The sequence below is a fragment of the Copadichromis virginalis genome, linkage group LG9, assembly GCF_057382275.1.
Source record: "Copadichromis virginalis isolate Kocher_CV1m ecotype Utaka linkage group LG9, C_Virginalis_male_GT1.1, whole genome shotgun sequence".
NCBI lineage: Eukaryota > Metazoa > Chordata > Actinopteri > Cichliformes > Cichlidae > Copadichromis > Copadichromis virginalis.
In genome coordinates, this window is record NC_140626.1 from 10,047,353 (window position 1) to 10,069,367 (window position 22,015).

The following is a 22,015-nucleotide window of genomic DNA, read 5'->3' on the forward strand; positions in this document are numbered from 1 at the left end:
CAGTAAGTATGAACACATGTTTCTGCATCAATCATGAGGATATAAATCCTCATGGAAATGTGTATACACACTGTGGTACTTAATCTAGTTAATAACCATGGTTACTAATTCACTTTTGCCGCCAGATGGCAGTTCCTTTATTTAATTTGGGAAAAGACTGTTGGAAGCAACCACTGTGGGCCACACGGGAGTCAAAATCATTTCCAACCATTATAAACAACAATAAATGTTCACAACGTATAAAATCTTGTTAGCAAACAAGGTTACATGTCAAAGTCTTTAATTAAGGTAGCAGGAGTCAGGTTGCTAGCTGGGAACATCCAGTGTAACAATGTAGACTCTGAGCTTTGTCTCAGCAGATATCCACCGTTTCCTTTTATGTTATGATCACACAACAAATAAGGTGCCATTCGTTTATGCAACAAATATAGCATTTAATCAGCAAAGCCATGTGTGAAGATGCACAGAGTACACTGTTATTGTTTCCTGTTATTACGATTTCTTATTAATTACATGCAGTGAACAAGCTGGAGGGTCTCAAATCACATGGAAAACACCTCAGTCACTCAGCTTGTTAGAGAAACTGTAATACTAGTGATTTACATAGATGTTGTGAAAAAGTCAACTGCACAACATTAAACTTGCTGTTTAAGGCCATTTGGGTGCTCTTTGTTAATTGTAACAGAAACTGATTTCTGAGCGATTAAAAGGATAAGGTTGGCTTGCACGCTTGTTCAAAGCCACTTCCTGTTTCCTTTCATCCTGACCACTGTGATGCTACACCTTAGGCAGCTGTCATGCAACCACTTGTTTAGAGCTTTTGCAAAAGGGTGACTGTTGCTCAACCACCCACACAGTGATGACATCATGGAGAAGAATCCCAAATTTTAGCCTGAGGAAGCATTTCCGCAGCCATAGCGATGTCCTGCTCTGGATTTTATTTGTGAGCCATGCAAGCTGAAACTGATCGTCATTGTATACAAATATTAAATTATTATTATTTATTTATTTATTTATTGGTTAATGTATTTTTTCGGATGGCATGTGATTTTAAATAGCATTAACTGCTTTCTGAGTTGTTCCAGTTTACCATTGTAGATTTCACCTCAGAGTTGATTTGCTGCTTTCCAGTGTTCCAGTGTGAAGCAATCATTAATCTGTAAATCTCAAAAGGTTTGCCCAACACGGATTGACACCCCTCTATGCACTGAATGTAGAAAGAGAGACAAACAGGAAGTGCATTGGAGATACTCGAGTACATTTAACCTGCTTTACTAGGACGGCTCAGGAACATTAAAAAGATTAGGTGGTTTCAGCTTGTAGGCATTGAAGAAGGATGCGACTTGATCGGGAAGCTCTGCCAGCACGCTCTGCGCCAGGGCCACGCTGTTTCTCTGCAAACATAAATTCACAAGAATGAGAAGTCGGCTTGTTCAGCAGCACTCAGGTTTGCGCGTGTGTGCTGAGCAGAGGAAGGCTGGCTGTCTAAAGCCTCGGAGCTGCTGCCTACCTGGAAATTTCTGAAGGGCACAAACTGCACGATGTCTCTGGAGGCGACGACCCCGCTGGGCGCCTGCAGCAGTTTGTCATCGCTGTCCAGAAACTCCATGGCGCTGAAGTCTGCCCCGCCAACACCCACTATGATGATAGACATGGGCAGACGAGAGGCCTCCACGATAGCGGCACGTGTATGGTCCATGTCTGTGATCACTCCATCCGTGATGATAAGCAGCACAAAGTAATTCTGCACGATGACAGAAAAGTAGATTACAGAGTTGGGGATTAGATGGCACATATATATTCTGAAACACATATACTTGTATACACTATATACCAATGTTAAGCATTTGACCCATATACTCAAATTATTTGTGGCTCATATACTTTGGTCAAGTATTATCTACATTTATATCGTAAGTCTGCACTTTTTTGTATGAGCACCTGTTGATGCACGGTGATTATTTTGGGATTTAATTTAACTTTGACAGTTTTATGGCCTATTGAGAAAAGCTGTAACATATGGTTAGTCACTCTAAAAGTTCAAACTGTCCAAAGTTGTAGAAATCCCCAAGTGATACAAATTATATCTTAATTTGCAGGTAAAACTGCTCTTAAAGTCATAAAAATGTCAAGCGGATTAATTGTTTTTACCTTTAGGCTGGCATAAATCTGTCATAATGAGCCATAAAAATGTTGGATGCTAAAATTTGAGAAGAAAGCCCAGAAAGTTAGACAAAGCAGGTGTTCATCAGGTGTATATCACAGAAAAAGCCAAGTTGTGTAAAGTAGCTAATTGTTGTAAAATAAAGATTTGGACACAGTTGGGGAAACACATACAGTTTAGCATATTATGCAGATGAGAAAACAGAAGCTCGCACAACAATGTCATGGGAGCAAAACAGCAGAAGGGTGACTGAAGTGTTTGTAAGCAGTGAGTGTCTAAACACTTCCTGCTTCCTTACTGAGGCCACGTGCTGGTGGAGAGCTTGTCTGGCGAAGCGGGCCACATGGTTGATGATCGGGGAAAAGTTGGTGGGACCCCAGAGCTTCAGCTGAGGCAGACAGTGTCTGTAGGCATCCACCACGCCCTCTATGCCTGCGGCACACACATCCACAGGTACAGTGGTTCACCATTACAGCATCCATGGGCAACTTTCAAGAACCAAACACAGCTTTGTGAGAAGTTTAAACCTGCCTGAACAGAAGGGATTTGCTGGATTGAAATTGACAGGAAACTCATGGGACACCTGTAGGAGTAAAATCAACAAAAGCTTTAGACGACTGTTCAAGGGACCTGTGTTTGACATGACACAACACGGGGGCGAGGGGGGGGGGGGGTACATGAACGATAAGAAGCAAGCACAGTGTGTTTGTATAAGAATATACATATGTCGCAGTTGGAATTGATGCCTCACAGCAAGATGGTTCCTAGTTTGAGTCCTAGCTGGAGCCTTTCTGGGTGCACGCTGTCCCTGTACCTGGGTGGGTTTTCTCTGGGTACTCCAACTGCCTCCCACAGTCCAACAACATGCATGTTAGGTTAGTCAGTGAATCGAAATTGGTCATGGATGTCAGGCAATGTGGTAAAAAAATGGGAACTTCCAGTCTAAAGCGCTTTGAGTGATCAGTAAGATTGGAAGAGATCATAAATGTCAGGTGAAATAAACATATAGTGTAAGCTGCACGCATATTTGACTGGCTTTGATTATAATGGAAGCCCTGAATAATTGGCCATTTAACCTAGCCGGTGCTAGCAAACTAGCAGGCGGGTTCCCCGAATGATCTGAAGCTAATGCAAAGTTAACCCAAGCAGATATCTTCCTAAAGCACAACTTTGAATATGAAAAGCTCTTGGTGGGACTCTCGCTCTATAGCCGTGAGCGGCCTATCTGGAGCTTCGCTTGTTCTCCTGCTGCAGATGCTGCAGTGATGTGTGGCCTCAGGTCTTTGGTACTCTTGGGGGCTGCGGATGGGGGGCGTTATCCCAGCCTCCCACCCTCATTGTCACGTACATTTTGTGACAAAGACACTCACTCTCTTGCTCACATACTCTCCACATACTCTGCTGATTTGCAAATCTGTGCATCTTTGTATTTTTGTTCAGGCACTGTACTTGTGTTGTCTTACAGATGCAGAGGTCGACAAAAAAAAGGTTGTTTTTTCCCCTTCTGCCTCTTAGCTTGCCACCGTGCTGCCCATTTTACATATAATGTAATAACTGAAATAACACTCATAATGAAACGTGAACAAGAGCCACAACCCAGCATAAAGATCATAATTCTGATTGCAAACGTTTCCAGACACGTCAGGACACAGAGAAAAAAGAACAATAATAAAGAAGCTGATGTTACAAACTGCTGCATCAGCTCCCTAATGAGGGATCATTCAATTGTTCATCAGGCTCACAGCATCACGCCTTCTACTGCCGTGCCTCAGCAGCTGAGCTACGCTCCACCACCCTACTGTTCATTGAGCATTACCAGTCAGAGCAAACTGCCTTTCATACACAACGGGACACTCAACAGCCCCAAAACCACACCATCATGTGAGTGCGCTCTGAATTCAGCAGTCACATCCAAGTAACGAGTGGAAATGCCGCAGCACTGGTCCTTTGAGACACTGCAAATTTCCAGTGCTTTTCAATACCCACAATTCCAGCCAAGAGAGAGAGGATGAACACAATAAAGCACCTTAATAACTCAGTGATATCGAAATAACAACTTTGTGTCACACATATGGCTCAATGATGCTGTTTCTTTAATGAATATTTCATACCTGCCAGGATGGAGGGAGCTGGGCTCCAAAACCAAACACAGGAAACATCTTCTTACTACACAGAGACAGAACAAACTCATGAGCTCATCGAGCGGTAGATCAGTGGGCCCCAAGTTTGAACAGAAACTAGTTCCAGGGAAAATGTTAGTAGGTGATTATCAAGGATGCTGCCGCTAAAGATTTTTAATATTAACACTGTAAGTAGCAAAAAGGTTAATAATTTCTGGGGGGGGGGGAGGGGTTGGTGTAAGTTGGTGATAAGACTCTTTCATTCTGCTCAACTCTGGCTTAACATGTTGTTTTTTTAGTATCTGTTTCTTCCTCTGATATCATTACTTTAGATGGTGGGATGATGTAGGATGCTTGGGTTCACCTGTCGTAGTCCTGGATGACATTGCCCACTGACCAGATGGCTGCCAGGTACTCATTGTAGCCCTCTGGGCTGATGTAGTGGAGGGACTGAGGAGACCCCGGATCCCCGTTAGAGCCCGTGAAGTCAATGGCGATCTGGACCGAGAGGATACGGGTCAACATACAGAGAGCTTTTCAGTCACCAGGTAAACGTCTGACATACTTCATATGTATTCTGCGAGTTTCAGAGTGCCGTGCAATGTGACAGTCAATTTAGAAATGTTACAAATCTTACCAAACAATTTATTTACTTTAACAATAAAAATATTTCCACACTCACAGTGAAGTTGATTTGGCATCCACCCATGATATAATCCAGGAAGGTGTATTCCCTCACTATCTGTAAAAGTAAAGAGTACGCTAACAACGTGCAGCAATGCACAATGTACAGAGATCCAAAACAAACCTGGTGGGACATATGTTGTAAAATCGAGGCAGAGTAACAGTTTTAATTCCTTACCTGGCACTGCCGGATGCAAACGACCCCGGAGTTTTTATAGCTTTTCTTCATTGACTTTTTGGGGTTAATACATTCGAATTCAGCCTGAAACGAGACCATGTTAATGTCAGTGTAACATAAACACTATAACACACACGAGACACACACACAAAACATAAAGGGCCTCACCGGGGAGATGTGTGTCCCCGTTTGCATCTCTGCTAGTGTGGTTTTAAAGCTCCCAATGAGATCATGGGAGCCGCTGCTGTGATGGTCGTAACAGTCAACCTGAGGACGCAAAACAAGAAGAGTTTTCTCTAACGGGGGACCACGTAAAAACTACTGCATGAACAGTTCGGATCATACAGGAGGAGAGAAAGAGTAAACCATGGTTGATGATGAAGTTCTTGGTCAAGGTGTGAAAATTACGTCTTTTTTTTAGACTGCTGCCAAAACCCCCACTAATCATTCACTATTTACAGTCAGTGACGAAGTGTCATCATATTCTGAACACCTGACATATGGAAAGAGTGCAAACAGTTATCAGTATAAATGCAAAAGCTAATGCAGTAAGTCAAGTGAGTAAACAAAGAGGAAGAAAGCCTCACCTGGTGATGTCATGAATCGTGCATACATGCATGTAGCGCTTATCCAACTGGGTCACAAGCACTCCCTTTATGTTTGGGAGATTTGTAAGATAATAAGAGAATTGCAATTACAAGATTAGTTATTAGTCAGCAGTGTGGTCAATAAAGCCAATTCGAAAATTTTAAAAAGTGAGGGAGGGGGATGAAATCCACTGTTTCACCCATTGGAGTGTTACTTAAGAGGTGCTTACAGGTTTTGTTAATTGGGTGCATTTTATTGTGCAGGTTCACTGAATAGAATTACCTTAATAGGCTTCTCCACATCTCCTCCACAAAGAGTTCGCAATGAGATGCGGAACGGCCTCCATATTGGATTCAGGTTGTTGTACACAACCTGCATAAACAGGTTACCGTGAGTAACGAGTCCACGGGAATTTAGTGCACGCCGATGAAGGACCTGATGGTAAATGTGTGTACCTCTGTCCTGTGAGCCAGCTGCCATCCAGTTTCTGTCTGCTTGTAGAATTCCAGGAAAGGGTCGGACCACCACAGATACTGACAAACCATTCCCAGTTAGTCATTCACAGAACTTACATTTAATGAACTTTATTAAAAAACCCTGAAGCAACTTTCATTACCTTTTTGTCCAGCCTGCGGGCAGACACTTCAAAGTTTGCTACCCTGGTGTCTGTGATTTCTTCAGCACAGATCTATCAAAAAGGAGAAAAACATAAAGATTTGTGCAGTTTTATACTGAGGTTCACAGTGGTTTTCTTTTATGTAAAAGATTAACATAACCTCAGCTATATACAAAAAAAATGAAGCCAATTTAAAAGTGCAATTGCATTCTTTCTGATGGCCAGCAGGGGGCAGCTTCTCTAGTTTTAAAAAGAAGTCTGATTGTACAGAAATCTATGAGAAAATCAAACAATTTCTCCCTTCATGAATTACCTTAGTAATATTTTCCCAGTAGGTTTATGGTCTAAAATGATAGTTTTACTTCTTAATTATTACAGCATGGTGTTCATTTTGTACACTATGGTTTCATTTATCACAAAACAGTAGACAAAGCAGGACAGTAACAGTCATATCCATCACTTGGTTAGAAATTAGCACAAGTAAACTGCAATTTTACACTTACAAACCCAGCCATGAGCCCTGACACTTATATTAAACTACAGGAAGCCAATCAATCACTACAAGGGTTCCACAGCATTTGTTTGTAGCTTGCTAAAATGACTAATTCTAGCAAAATATGAGCAAAATCAACCCTACAAGCTAAGCATATTCTTATTTTTACACACATAGATGCATACAGAAGGACAAACTGGAGAAACTAAGTTCACACAGACAAAAGAGTCAGCTCACTGTGATGGTCCCACGGCCTGCCGGCCTCCTGTTCTTCAGCAACAACGGCCGCGTCATCTGCTTATTAGAAACGACCTGGACACAAATGATGGAAACAACAAGGAGCGCTAAAGCAGTGGGCGAACGACCAGTGTTTAAAGAGCAACCTGATAAAGGGGAAACTTACCTGCCCGAGGGTGCATTCAAGCTCTCCAAGGAAATCATCGTCACTCAGGTCGTAGGTATCGTTGTCGATATCATACACGCAGAACTTCAGCCTCTGCACCGTCTCGAAATAGTAATCGATCACAAACCTCTTAGCAAACTTCGGATTCAGGCAGTTCAGGATCATCTCCGTGCGGCCAAACTAATTCACAAAGTAAAAAAAGATGTGTAACGTAAGTCACATGACTTAGGTTAGAACATATTATTTAATGCCAGCCATAGATTTGCAGTCTTAACTGTTATATGCAAAAATCTCGTACCACTACCAATTACATACCTCATACCACCGAGAATCTGATGTGTTGATGTACAAAGCACACAGAGGGTCAGACTTGGAGAAGACGTCCATGTCCATTAGGTTTTCACAGGAGATGCTCAGCTCCACCTTAGTGGCACATTGGGTGGCTGTGGGCAGTGGGGCCCCACCTGAGGCCATTGCAGCTGTTCCTGAAAAAGATAAACCACAGAAATGTCTTCAGAGCACTTCCATCTTCTCAAAATGCTCTCTTGACTTGTTACTACATATTACTCAATCTTCAGTCATGACTTTAGTCAGGTGGTAGTGGTGGTTGTCCAAAGTAAGGCAGGCTCAGGTGGTCAAATGCCACCACAACCAGGCCACTAAGTTCACACATAAATCGCTGAATACTACGCCACCTGGTGGTATGTCCACAGCAATTTAAGAACAAGCACAGTCCTAGAGGCAGTGTGCCAACAAATGATCGTCTGCCAATTTAAACTGCTATAAAGAACTTGTTGGTCTATAATATGATAGATATGTCAAATGTACCCTCATGAATGATATCAAGTCATCTTGAGCCACAAACAACATTCTTGTCACAAGGTAGAAGCCGCAAACAGTTTTTGGCAGTGACTTTTTTTTATACTTTCTTTTTATTGTTTTTCTTTAAACATTAGAGGGCAACAACAAAACAGAACATAAAAAGAAAAATAATAATGATAGTGACCTTTATTTATCCAGTTAAAAAAAATCTTGTTGACATCAAAAATGTCTTCTTTTAAGAGTAATCTGGCCAAGAGGAAGCAGAAATTGCAACAAATATAACAATAGTTATGTAAACATATTTTGAGTGGAAAAAAAGAACCGGATTGGTTATAATGTATGTACAATAACAGAGACTTATAAAGATACTTGAAAAACTGGTAATTTTTTTTTTTAAAATTCTATTTTACCCCTTTGTAAACCCTGTTCACCCAAGTCTATTTACCAACATTCGTAAAGATATTAGACATAAAAAAACAACACAGAAACAAATCAGTTTTTTGGCAGGCGATCACTTTTTGGCACAGCATCTGGAAGCCGGAGCTTAGGCTACACAAACCCTTGATTTACACACAAAACTGCACACACATTTATGGATCTATCAGAAGTGCAGGAAAAGTCACGTTTAAAGGGACAGAAGTGAAAGTATGGGTGAGTTGTAACTGATCACGTGACTGTAATTTCAGAGCTTCGAGCGAAATGTTAGAACACCGTCAATCAATCAATCAATCAATCAATCAATCAGTCAATCAATCTTTACTGACAGACTTTATGTCATAGTTAAAAATAAGTAAATAAATCAACTGGATCTCTCTCTCTCTCACTCACTCACTCACTCACACACACACACACACACACACACACACACACACACACACACACACACAAATAGACATATATTTAATTTTGCTGTGATGACTTTCCCCTAGATTTCTAGCTTTGTAGTACCACCACCGAATAATGTAAGTTACCGTTACTCGAGCTAACACATGCAGGCAGTGACAGTTAGGTGGAGCTCTAACAACCACACCACTTCTCCCTTTCACACTACGTTACCTTTTCATAATGCTTACTGGATCATTTACCTGTGTAGTTGTTGACAAATATACACTTTTTTCTGCCTCTGTTCTGAACGCGTAACGTTAATCTGACGGCAACAGCTGTGTTGTCGCACTGGGTGGAGCCCACACTCTGCCCTGCCCAGTGTTCTGCTCGCTTCACAACTTCCACTAATTTTACAACTACTTTTACCTGAAGTTGAAGTTTTGTGTAAATGCCTGTTTGGTGTGTCTGCTTCACCTGGACAACATTATATTAACAAACACGCTGTTGTAACATTACTGTACGATAGGCGCTTCATATTATGCCGGAACGTTCTTGTGTTTCTGTTGTTTCTCTGTTTCTCGTCGAGTCGATAACAAAGCGGTACAGCGTTGTCCGGGGTGCATTCAAGAAAAGTGTTTTGCAGCTGTGCTGAACACCAATTTAAGCTGCTGTTGGTGATGCGACCAGGCACCATCTAGTTAAAAGCTCTGGGAGACTTTTCTCTGGACGGACTGTGAGTAGATATTCATTTAGCTTATAGAAGAGCTGCTGTGTTGTTTTCAAACCAGTGTTGGCCAATAAACAGACACCTGATATGTCTAATTTTGAGCTGTTCTCAATCCAAACGACTGCCTCGTTTTGTCTAATAATATTCACAGAAGAGCTTTTCCGTTTTTGGTCACGAGAGCTTGTATTTTTGCGTTTTCTATAATACCTAGTAATGCTAAGGTAAAAGGCTAGCTTCTTAAACTTTTGAACACCAGTGTTTGTCAAGTTACTTGAAAAAAGTAATCAGTAACTAATTACTGATTACTTCCCCAAAAAAGTAATCCCGTCACTTTACTGATTAATTATTTTCAAAAGTAATTAATTACTTAGTTACTTTTTAAAAACACGATTTACAACCTGAATAGGTAATAAAGTGATAGATCTTTCAGCCCAATTCTACTTTTTCTACATAATCCATCATACAAAATGTAATCAAATGGAAAAGTCCCCTTTTAAAACTTGTTTTATTAGTTTTAATCTTTTAACTTTATGCATCAAGCAAAAATTTAATTATATGCAAGATTCTCTGACTGGAAGAAATTTGTTTAATATTTAAACCTATTTTCTGCACATTCCAGCACATAAAATAATATATGTTTTGTGTTTACACTCACTCTTTCAAATAGATGCAAGTAAAACACAGCAGAAAATAAATAACATCAAAGACTCAGCGGTCCTGTTGCTCTATTTTCACCTGTAAAGCAGGACTGAGGTAGGCGGAGGTTTACCCTGATGCAGGTGTGCCGCAGAGGTCAGTGGAAGAATCCACAAGTTTTATGGGGCGCCGTTTGTAAAGTGAAACATGCTGAAATTAAGGGCAACGTTTTTTCACATTTAGCTCAAAACAAGTAATTTTTTACAACATTTAGTAAAATATTTGTAACTTTTCATATTTAAAACAGAATTTTAAATGTTAAATCTAAATGGTAAATATTCAATCTAAATGTTAAATGTTAAATCTAAATATTATATTTAAATCTAAATGTTAAATGTTATATCTAAATATTATATTTAAATCTAAATCTAAATGTTAAATCTAAATGCTAAATGTTAAATGCTAAATGTTTAGGCTAACATGCAAATTTATTGCACGGATCAGCGGAAATACCAAAATAAAAGCTTTCCGAAAACCTCCGGTGCAAAAGTGTGCCGGTAGTGGTCAGACACGTTCTCACTCCCAAAGCGTAATAATTTTCTCTAGATGACAAATTGTCAACATTTTATGCTTTCGGGTACCCAACACCTTCCTAAATTACAGCATCGGAAAAAGGAGAGCACATGAGAACCGTTTGGACTCAATCTACACATGTTCGTTCATTTTCTAAAAATCGATTTGGAAAACACTATTTTACGTCATTTAACTGCTAGTTAAGGTTAGGAATGAGGTTATAGTTAGGGATAAGGTTAGGTTTAGAGCTGGAACGTCTATTATGGCGGGACCGTCATTCCACTGGAATTCAGCCATAACCCGACCATGAGAAAACACGTCCGGCGATTTAGCTGAAAACATCGGAAGATCCGTTTTGTCGGCCATCCAAAGGTTTAGCAGTAGTGCACTCTTAGCAGCTGCAGTCTCCACTTCACAATCGCTGCAGCACATGTCCAGCAAAATTGCTGGACATGTTCGTAGGCAAGAAGTGAAGCAGCACATGGCGGGGAGAAGTGAGGAGGAGAACAGACACAATTTTGCACCGGAGGTTTTCGGGAAGCTTTTATTTTGGTATTTCCGTTGATCCGTACAATAAATTTGCATATTAGCCTAAACATTTAGGTTTAATATTTAACATTTAGATTTAACTTTTAACATTTAGGTTTAACATTTAACATTTAGATTTAACATTTAACATATAGATTTAACATTTAACATTTAGATTTAAATATAATATTTAGATTTAATATTTAACATTTAGATTTAACATTTAAATTTAGATTTAACTTTTAACATTTAGATTTAACTTTTAACATATAGATTTAACATTTAACATTTAGATTTAAATATAATATTTAGATTTAATATTTAACATTTAGATTTAACATTTAGATTTAACATTTAACATTTAGATTTAAATATAATATTTAGATTTAATATTTAACATTTAGATTTAATATTTAACATTTGATGAAAAGTTACAAATATTTTACTAAATGTTGTAAAAAATTACTCGAAAAAGTATGTTTTTGTAAGGTTTTGAGCTAAATGTGGAAAAATGTTGCCGTTAATTTCAGCATGTTTCACTTTACAAACGGCGCCCCCTGTGAGTTTCCCATTACGTTGTAGGGCACTTGGTGCTTGCTCGGAAGTTTAGGGGTTTTTCTTTGCTGTAAAAAGAAGTTTTCTTCCCACGCACAACGGACGCTAATGTTTTTGTCACTTTTTATGGAATCAAACTCAAAATAAGGTCAGTACTTCCACGCTTTAAAGGCTGCACGCTCATACTCTCTCCCTTACTTGATATATGATCCATTGTTGATCTGCACACAGCTGTCGCACCTGCTTACGTCACTGTCATGAGACGTTCTTGCAAAAAAATCACGGTTTTAGTAACGCAGTAACGCAGCGTTCCTATGGGAAAGTAACAGTAATCTAATTACCGTTTTTGCAATAGTAATCCCTTACTTTACTCATTACTTGAAAAAAGTAATCGGATTACATTACATCTCTGTTGAACACTCACTACTAACTGGAAGGATATCCTTGAATATTTATTTAATTCTGTTGTTTATTAAACTATAACTTTTCTGCTGACAAAACACCACTCAGTCGATTTTCAGAGACAAGATAATTAAAGGTTTGGGATTTAATACATACAGCAAATAATTTATACATGCTTTTATACAAGCATGTTGTAATAAATATGACGTTAATAACAAATTTATCCTGGTGAAGCATGAATAAAAGAGTATTTCATGTTTTTTTTTTCCACTGTAAATGTTTGAACATATAAAGAGAAAAATAGGCACATTTGCATTGGGTAGAATACATTTTTATTTTAAAGTAAGGATATTTTGTTCCGGCTTCAAAGTATTTATAAAACTGACTTTTATCTGCTCTAAAAATCCACGACTTAGTCATTCATTTATTTATTTTGCAACGTGTTTAATTTGTGCTCTTGAACGCACCATCCCCCCGCTCCGGGGACTCTCACCGAGAGGTTGTAAGTTTGTCAGTGTGATGAGTGATCACTGATAGTGTGGACCTGTGATAAGATGGCTGGGAGGATTATAACACGGTGTGTGAGCAGGGCTTTAGTGGAGTTTGGGTCTGGCGCAAACTGCGTAAAAAGCAGAGGGACAAACCGAAACTACTGGACTGCTCTACGAAGGACTTCCACCGCTCTGACTGTAAATAACGATGCTTCTTTCTCATCCAAAATAACCCTGCTTCATTCATTATCACACTGCTTTCTTTATCTTTATGCGAGCTCCGTGATTTGCGCTCAGGAAGGTCAGTGGTGCCACTTCCTCAGAGCTTCATATTTGATATATAGGTGAAGGGGCAACGGGTTTGTAAATGCTGTCAGAGCTGCTTATCCATGCAGGAAGAGAACTACCAGCACTGTATAGGAATGATGCTGCTATGCTTGTCAGCTGGCTGTATAATTAAACTGGATCTCAGCGTTAGTTTCACCTAGAACTTCCTGTAACGTTCCCGTGTGGACTGAAGAATGCATTGACCCCATGGCTTCACAGTCCAGCTCTGGGTTCAGGTTACTCAGGGTCAGCACAGACGCCAAGAATGACTTTGAATGGGAGACAGTCTGTTCTTGCCTAGCGCTTGCATTCACAAGTGTGTTTTTGTGTCACTTCCTCACTTGTGCACAGAGTGGACGGGCTGCATTCCTGTTGGGGCTCCCTGCGCTGTCGTGCCTCGGCTATGCAGCTTATCGCAAGGTGCAGAGTTCAGCTGTGGTCTGCGCTTTAGATAGAGGTAGATGGCAAACTCAAATACGAACATGTGCTTTTTATTAGGTTTGATCTAGTGAATGTCAGCTGGGCTTTATGGCTGAACTAGTGGGTTTTGTGTCTGTCTAGGGGAGGTTTTGGAGCAGGCTGACTACCTGTACAGCTGTGCAGAGACAGAGAAACTCTACCAGCTGCTGGTGCAGTACAATGACAGGTAAGGAGAGTTCAGAGGGTTTATTTATTCTATTTGATCTTTGGTTTTTTTGTCTTTGTGTGTGTTTTGTAATACAACAACCACATGCCACCAAAGCAAAGTGTTTTACCATCCACTGGGTGTAAAGTTATGGTTTGTGTTTTCATTCAGTCTGAATTTAGTTGGACAATAATGACTCCCTTTGTGTGTGTGTAGCAACGATGCAGAGTTCCTGTGGAGATTGGCCCGGGCTTCTCGGGACCTGTCCCTCCTACCCAACATCGAGGCCGGGCAGAAGAAGCAGCTCACGTTTGAGGCCTTTGAGTACGCCAAAAAGGCCCTGGAGAAAGATGACCTGTGCTCTGCAGCTCACAAGGTGCGATTGTGGTTTCTCCGAGGCCAACTCGACACTCACAGGATGTTGATTACGAGTTTTAACAGGTTTCTTTTCTTTTTCGTGACACAGTGGTACGGCGTGTGTCTCAGCGACGTCGGGGATTATGAGGGTGTCAAGGTTAAAATTGGAAATTCGTACATCATCAGGGATCATCTAGAGGTGAGAGGACCTTAAGATGGAAGTCATGTGACCAAAATCACACCGTCATATTTAACATCGGAACACTGATTTTTTTTCTTTCCTCTTAGAGAGCCATCGAGCTCAACCCTAAAGACGCCACCTCCATACACATTTTGGGTTACTGGTGAGACTGCTTTTTGTTTTCGTGGGTGGTTTTTTGCTTTTTAACACTGTGAGTGAAAGGAGGGCTCCCCTCTCTCAAACTAGCTCTGTGTGGTTGAACTCTCACACCTACGGGAGTGTTTCTTCCACAACTTTCATGGGAGTGCAGCTGGAATTGGAGTAAATTTAGAAAAAAATAAACAATGCAGTTGTGACTCTCTGCGGCCCAAGGAATGTAAAACGAAATAGATGTCGACTAAATGTGTTGGATGAAACTTTAAGATTAAAATCTTTACCATACGTTCATTTGGTAAAGCTGGATCAGTGTCTGGATTTCAACCAACATGATTAATAAGATAAATGACTAAAAAGCCCTTGAAGCAACTTTCTATGTGCAAATCCCAGAATATATACACTGATCAGGCATAACATTATGACCACCCTCCTAATATTGCATTGGTCCCCTTTTTCTTTCAAAACAGTCCTGATTCGTCGAGGCATGGACTCCACTAGACGCCTGAAGGTGTGCTGGAGCATCTGCACCAAGATGTTAGCAACCAATCCTTAAAGTTCTCTAAATTGTGAGGTGGATTGGACTTGTTTGTCCATCACATCCTGCAATTACTTGATTGAATTGAGATCTGGGGAATTTAGAGGCCAAGCTTGGACCTCAAACTCATTGTTGTGCTCCTCGAATCATCCCTGAACCATTTTTGCTTTGAGGCAGGGTGCAGTATCTTGCTGAAAGAGGCCACAGCCATGAGGGAGCGCCGTTTGCATGAAAGGGTGTATATGTGTGCAACAAGTAACATCCACATGGATGGCACCTAACATATGCTGTCCTTTGTCTCTCAGGTGCTTCGCTTTTGCTGAGCTGCCGTGGTATCAGCGCAAGGTGGCAGCTGTAATATTCTCATCACCACCCGAGTCTACATACGAGGAGGTGAGCACCGCCCAGTCTGAATCTGACATCCTTTGCTTTCTTACTAGCTGCACAGTGAGTTTTGTTTTTCTGTGTCTTTCAGGCTTTGGCATTTTTCCTAAAAGCTGAGGAAGGTAGAGTACTGTCACCAACACGGTTCTTTAAAAATAATCACAGACAAACATGTGTCTGTGATTTAAAAAAAAAAAAAAGCAGTCAGCCGACAAACATTTGTCTCTTGTTTTTCCCAGTCGATCCAAACTTCTACAGCAAGAACCTGCTGATGCTCGGGAAGACTTATTTAGCCATGAAAGACAAGGAGAAAGCACTGCTGTGGCTGACCAAAACAAAGGAATACCCTGCTCACACGCTGGAAGACAAAGAGGTACACACACACCCTGACTCCAGACTTATGATTTACTCTGTTTTTGTATATTTCAGTTTAACTGTATATCAGTGGAACTGTTTAACTTAATCAGTGCATGCTCCTCTTCCTCTGCAGGTCCACAAGGAAGCTGTGGATCTCCTGAAGAAGCTGGGATGAAGCTCGGTGAAACATGACGCCCCTCTGGACCCTTAACAGCTGCTAACAAGACTGTTTCCTAAAGATTTTCTACTTCATTATTAACTATAAAAACCGAACAGTTGCCGGCTTCGCACACAGAAATCACACATGCCTTCAAGAAATAATAAAACAATGTCCTGTCGTTAGTAGTTTTGTATGTTGCGTCGTGTATTTCATCTCATTTTATCCAAACTTCAGAGTTCTAAATTCACCATCTGAATATTGCAGCAGAAAGCGAGACTTCCCCGGGCCTGACAACAATTTTCCAATTTTCTGTTGTCCAGTTGGACCGTAGCTTCAGTTTCCCGTTCTTAGCTGACAGGAGTGGCACCCCGTGTAGTCATCTGCTTCTAGGTTTGACAAGTTGTGCATTCAGAGATGCTCTTCCGCATATCTTGGACGTAATGAATGGTTACTTGAGTTCCTGTTGCCTTCCTATTAGCTCAATGCATTTTTGCCCATTCATCTCTGACCTCTGGCATCAGCAAGGTGTTTCCATTTGCTTCTTTCCAGATTAAAAACAAATGAACTCTGCGTGAACCTTTTACTTTCCACAGAGGATTTCCATGGAGAGTTCAAGTTGTGTTTTTGCAGAACCAAGAGAGACATCTTTGTGACATCCATGTTTACCAGCACAGGGTGAGCTGAGCTATTCAAGTGTTGGCACCGTGAGTGCTTACTAATCGAGTCACGCTCGCACACATTCTTCAGAACAGTACTTCTTTTTGGATTCATGAATTCATTCCCATCAAAACAAAAAACGAGTATTATGAATGCCACTGAGGTGAATCCTAAAAAAAGGCAGATGTATTAAAGTTTTGTGTTTTCTAATAGTATTTTTACATTTATTTAGTTTTTCTTTTTTCTGTGTATTACTGTAGGGTCTTTAAATCACAATATATAGCGCCTTGAGGTAACTGCATACAGATTATCGGTGTGCCATAATTCAACTTTTGGTATCGATCTGATACCAATAAATCCGATGCCAATACTGATAACCATGCTTTCAACTTACAAAGGTGGTATAGCTCCATGTCTCATGATTTATGAGAGGAATCATCATCAACTTGTAAATTCGTAATGACAACTAAATAACTGTTATTCTTACTCTTCCATGAGAATGAGTTAATACAATAAAAAACGCTTTAGCTTTTCATGTATTTTGCAAAAAGTTATTTTAAAACCTGGAATGTAACTGTGCCCAACTTTAAAGCACTTTGGGTCAGCTTCTGTTGTTTAAATGTATGTTTTTTATTTCCATAAAACAAATGAACACAATTCAGTGGGTTACATACTGAACTCAGAGGATAGAAACAAAGTATCAATCCCGTCATGTTAGAATTGATCCAATACCATTATCCGCGTTGGTATTAATACTATTGATACCTTGATCTTTACACCCACCACTAATACAGAAATCCTGGGTTTCCTTGACCATATCTACTTCTCTATTTACGCTTCCTTGTTTTAATTATGTAAGCACTCCCTTACAATTTCCCTCAAAACATCTATCCAAGTCAAGAATTGTTAAGGTGTACTATTGTCAATGTCTATGTCAAAAAATGGCTTCATAAATGTGAATACAGTGGGTTTACAATAAGGTGCAAACCACTGATTGCCAGATTAGACTCTCTGCCAGTCTACATCCAAAAGAAAAGAATGCATATCATGTCTCCTGTCAAACATGAAGACTGAATGTTATTGGCATGTATGGCTTCCAGTGTAACTGTGCTGTTAATGTGTTTACTGATGATTGTAAATGGTCTGTACTTGTATAGCGCTTTACACTACGTTTACTGATGATGAGGCTGCTGGTAGAAGCAGCAGGGAGGATTGTGAAGCGTACAGGGCTGTACTCTCTGCTTAGATTCAGCCAATTTCTGCAAAACTGATCAGCTGGTGCTTCACATTTCAAATGGATAATGACGCAAAACAAACTGTAAAAGCAACTCAGTTTCTCAAAGCAAAGAAATGGGTTATTTTTTAACATCCAAGTCAGTCACCTGATCTCAAGCAACAAGCAGCATGCAGCAACTGAAGATGACTGCAGTGAAGGCCTGGCAGAGCATCTCAGTGGAGGAAACGCAGCATTCGGTGATGTCCATGAGTTGTGGACTCCAGTCACCTGCCTCACAGGACTTTCATCCAAGTTTTCAAACAACGCCCAAGTTGAGATGTGTGTTAGTTTGTTAAATTACTGTTGGACCAAATCCCTTAAAGACCAAAATTAAATTTTTGTCATGTAGAAATAATCCCAACAGATTCTTTAAGTCACATCAGCGTCATTTCCAAACCTTGTTTTATTTTTCTCCTCTGTATATAATGCCCCAAAGTCACAGGACACACACAAAAAAAGAATGAAAACATGAATCAATGCGGGGGTTTATTCACTTATTTATTTGTATCTCATAAATCATTCTCTCTCTATTGAAAATGGGTGAAAGCAGATTAAAAATGAAACTTCTATACACATCTTCTCCAGTAAAGGGGCATTCTGTACAGTGTAGTTTGTGTTTACAGTGTGTATCTACACGCGATATGTTACAAGTTTGGATGCATTTCAGATCGCCTAAACCGCAGCAACTTCCCCGCTGCATTAAGTTGATATACAGCATCGTTACTCAACTCTACTTTGTTTCCGATATTCACGTGATACTTCGGCGAGTTACTGGCTGTGATGAAGGCGATCTGAAACGTCCATCTACTTCTGATAAGAACAAAGGCATCACAGATTTCCATCAATGGCGCGGCGGCTCTGTGTAAGTAATTATAATATTTAAGTACTTCATTTACTGTCTCTTTTTTACAATGAATATTCACATACAGTTGATTTTCTTTGATTAGAGGTTTCTGTTCAAAAGGAAGCACAGTTATGCAGTTTTAACGTCTCTTAAAAGTCGGCTCCTTTTGCTACAGAGCAATGCATCTCTTCATGTTGTTGTCCCTCGTTTCAGCGCTTCATCTCAGAGAGCCGAACAAGTTATATACACCACCGATCGTTTTACTAAATCACGAGCTCCTCAGAGGAATCAAAGTCTAAATCAGCTTGCTGCTGTTTGCAGTGGTCTTTAAATAAAACAAAAACAAACCCCACACACCAAAGATGAGGAGAACGGCCTGCCACTGGCTGAGTTATTTTCTTTTTTTTTTTCCTGCATTTAGACCACTGACTGAGAGTAAGCACCAGAGTTGTCATTTACAAACAATGGAGTTTCAACATAACAGCGAGGCAGTTAAAGAAACAAAAAGGACCAGGGGAAATTGGGGGTGTAAAGATAAAAACACACAACAAAGCAGTGTGTCATCAGGCTGATGCTGCATTAGGGCCTAAGATGCTGAGGAGTTGCCACAAAAGATTATTTTTAATTTAAGGACATCAGTCTAAATACGGAGGTAAATAAATGAGATTGTATCATGTGGTTAAGACCCGAATGCTTGGGTCAGGTCGTCATTTTGTGTAGATGAAATGTAGTTGCCTTCTTGGGGTGCAACTGTTTTTTTGAACCTCACTGTGACACGACATGGACAAATCTGATTTATTTGTTGTGCATTATGTTGGTTAGGTGTGATGCCTGTCACTCAAGAACAACGATAATACCCGCCGTCCTCTGAAACATGACGGCTTTATAGCACACGCCAGTTTGAGATAACTCAAAGAGGCAGAAGAAAGCCAGCTAAGCAAACGCGCTCTTTTTAAGTGAATCTGTGCTTGTATGAAGCTGGCAAGAAAAATGGCATCAGTGTGATGTAAGGGTGGGGTGGGGGGGTGACTGAGAATGTCAATGCAGGATGTAAACAGACAGCGCCAACAACAGTCTGAGAGGAAATCATAGGAGAGCCCTCATTACAGAGGTGACTGCACCTACGATGGTCTGTAGGGGGCACATGTGTGCTTTACACCAAGACAAAAGCCTTGAACTCTTTCCCTCTACAGCGAGTGCGTCTGGTTCTGTTAGGATCTGACAATTTGCTGACATGACTGACTCAGTTTGTAATTGATTTAAAACACTGACAGCCAGCTGTGCTAGCAGCTGCACTTATGGTGTTAATTTGAAAATCCCTTCTTGGGTTATTTCATTCATAAGATTTTCAGAAAACTTGACCTCTGATGTTGACTTTGAGGTAGAAGTCACTGAGATTCGAAGTCAAATTAATACCATTAAGTATCAATTTGAAATCTTAGGCCTCTGGCTCTGACTTCCCCTCTGACTGTATATTTTTACTGTTATATTATTACATTTAAATCAGATGGATTACCTATTTTAATTGCTATTAACACTAAGACCTGAGTGGCTTCATGTCTATGTGTCAGATTCTTTTATGATGAATGAAACATGACACATTAAAGAACCTCGAACGCGAGGTCAAAGTCACCAAGATTTGAACTTGTCCGAGGTTTATAGTAGATACACGTAGGGTATAAATTTGAAAATCCTAGGTCACCTCACTCTCATGTTCAAAGTTGGGTGTGACTTTTCCCACCTGGTGGGGTGACAACAATACCTCATCAAGGTCACTGAGATTTGAACTCATCTGAGGATTGTAGATGATCCTAGACGACATCTTTCACAGGTTTTCAGAAAACCTGACCTCTCGAGTTTGAATTTCAGTGACCTTGACTTATCAGCCTTTTACAGCTGAGGGCTAAAAATGTTCAGTTACAAAAACAAATCTGGCTGGAGAGGAATGACAATGGGAGGGGCTGAGGGTGGAAATGTGGAGATTTTGGCCAACACAGAGGACCTGGAATAGCAAGCGTCTTGCGGAAAAACTCTAAGAACTGGTGGCCCAATATCTTTAAAGACACTTTATTCTCCTTTAGTTTGACACCTGTCTGTAGCTCATTATTTAGGTTAGAGTAACCAGCTTTGCTCTTGTAGCTTCACAGTGTGCAAGCAGACTGCAGCATAGGCAATCTGCAACATCTCACGTGGGATCTCTAGCTTGAAACTTTAATCCATGAAGTTCCCTCCATCGTCACACTCACATGTGTGCGTTTAAAAAAAAAAAAAAAAAAAAAAAAAAAATCACTCTTTTGTTTCCCCAAACATGTTCTGTCTCTGGGCCGGTGCCCAGAATTTCATTGAGGGAAAAAAGCAAAAACACTAGAACAAAACAACACTGGGTGTTTCTGTGCTTCCAATCAGTCCAATTGCAGTGCTACATTTTTTTTTTAATGGTAGCAATGAGCTTATTTAGAAACGGAGAGATCCATGCTAAAAACTATGTGTGCGGTGGAGGGTGGGCATAGCAGTCTTCTCATCTTTAGAGGCAGCATGCAAGTGCACCAAAATTGCAAAATTACTATGAGTCCGACAGGAGCAACAATTTCAGGCACCAGACCCCGATACTTCTACTCTAGCCTTTTAAAAGCCCTATAGAACTAGAGCTTTAAAAGGAGACTGCACTTTATAAAATCCTCTCAAAAACAATTTAAATGTCTTTTTAAAAGCCAGTCAGCAGTGGTGGAGGAAGTGTCAGAAACCCAAAAACCCAAAACTATCAGTGATTTCTGTTTTTGAACAAAGAGCAAAATGCTGTAACGCTTGCATATTTCATGAAGGTGTATTATATAGATATATATTTAGATATATAGGGACTGGGGGAAGAGGGCTGCAGCAACAATTATGCAGCAAATTAGGATTTGGTTTGAAATGACAAAATAGCTTATATACAGTGGTGGTTATCTTGTGCAATTTTTTTAAGTTTGTTTTTCTTGGCTGAATAAACAGCGATGGGAGAGGAAGGGAACTAGAAGAGGACTCCTCCCTCTATTCTTGGCCAAATCCTTCTGTTTCCTCGATGGCAAAGAGCAGCTTCTCTTTCAGCTGTTCGTAACTCTTGTAAGGAGGCAAGTCCAGACGGTTGAAACTGAAAAGACAAAAACGGAGACAAACAAACAAAGACATTTTTAAACTGTGTTTATCAGATCTGAAATAGGTTGGGAAAAAATCAATCCCATTACCCAAGAGTATAAAAGTCACTAGGCAGGATACTTAGGCAGGCTACCCAGAGATACTTGGGGATTTGTTTAATTTGTAAATAATTCTGCTGTTATTTTGAATATTCCTAACAAGCCTTCTTGTGTTTTC

At 40.2% G+C, this 22,015-nt stretch overlaps 3 protein-coding genes across 7 annotated transcripts in view; 1 reads left to right on the top strand and 2 right to left on the bottom strand.

Moving 5' to 3' along the window:
• Positions 1-409: 409 nt before the first annotated feature.
• On the bottom strand, positions 410-9,473 carry LOC146701248 (copine-3-like). 2 transcript variants are annotated; one of them, XM_085467595.1, is made up of 16 exons: positions 9,320-9,473; positions 7,562-7,731; positions 7,247-7,426; positions 7,081-7,155; positions 6,351-6,422; positions 6,190-6,267; positions 6,017-6,106; positions 5,315-5,413; positions 5,147-5,230; positions 4,967-5,026; positions 4,649-4,782; positions 4,276-4,330; positions 2,696-2,747; positions 2,463-2,596; positions 1,511-1,744; positions 410-1,394 (listed from the first exon to the last, which is right to left on the bottom strand). In XM_085467595.1, the coding sequence occupies exons 2-16, from the start codon at positions 7,718-7,720 to the stop codon at positions 1,275-1,277; spliced, it is 1,626 nt and encodes a 541-aa protein (XP_085323721.1). In that variant the 5' UTR covers positions 7,721-7,731; positions 9,320-9,473; the 3' UTR covers positions 410-1,274. The 2 variants fall into 2 exon arrangements, with proteins under 2 accessions (XP_085323721.1, XP_085323720.1); XM_085467594.1 differs by lacking the exon at positions 9,320-9,473 and adding an exon at positions 9,154-9,310.
• A 3,310-nt stretch (positions 9,474-12,783) lies between these two features.
• Positions 12,784-16,069, top strand: rmdn1 (regulator of microtubule dynamics 1). The gene is made up of 10 exons (XM_085467600.1): positions 12,784-13,003; positions 13,484-13,589; positions 13,694-13,778; positions 13,974-14,133; positions 14,224-14,313; positions 14,403-14,458; positions 15,292-15,379; positions 15,462-15,492; positions 15,610-15,743; positions 15,861-16,069. The coding sequence occupies exons 1-10, from the start codon at positions 12,869-12,871 to the stop codon at positions 15,900-15,902; spliced, it is 927 nt and encodes a 308-aa protein (XP_085323726.1). The 5' UTR covers positions 12,784-12,868; the 3' UTR covers positions 15,903-16,069.
• A 2,231-nt stretch (positions 16,070-18,300) lies between these two features.
• wwp1 (WW domain containing E3 ubiquitin protein ligase 1) overlaps positions 18,301-22,015 on the bottom strand; it is a 29,651-nt gene continuing 25,936 nt past the window's right edge. For all 4 annotated transcript variants that reach the window (XM_085467599.1, XM_085467596.1, XM_085467598.1 and 1 more), the window contains one exon: positions 18,301-21,794. In XM_085467599.1, the coding sequence (XP_085323725.1) occupies positions 21,695-21,794 (100 nt within the window). In that variant the 3' untranslated portion in view covers positions 18,301-21,694. The remainder of the gene's footprint in view (positions 21,795-22,015) is intronic.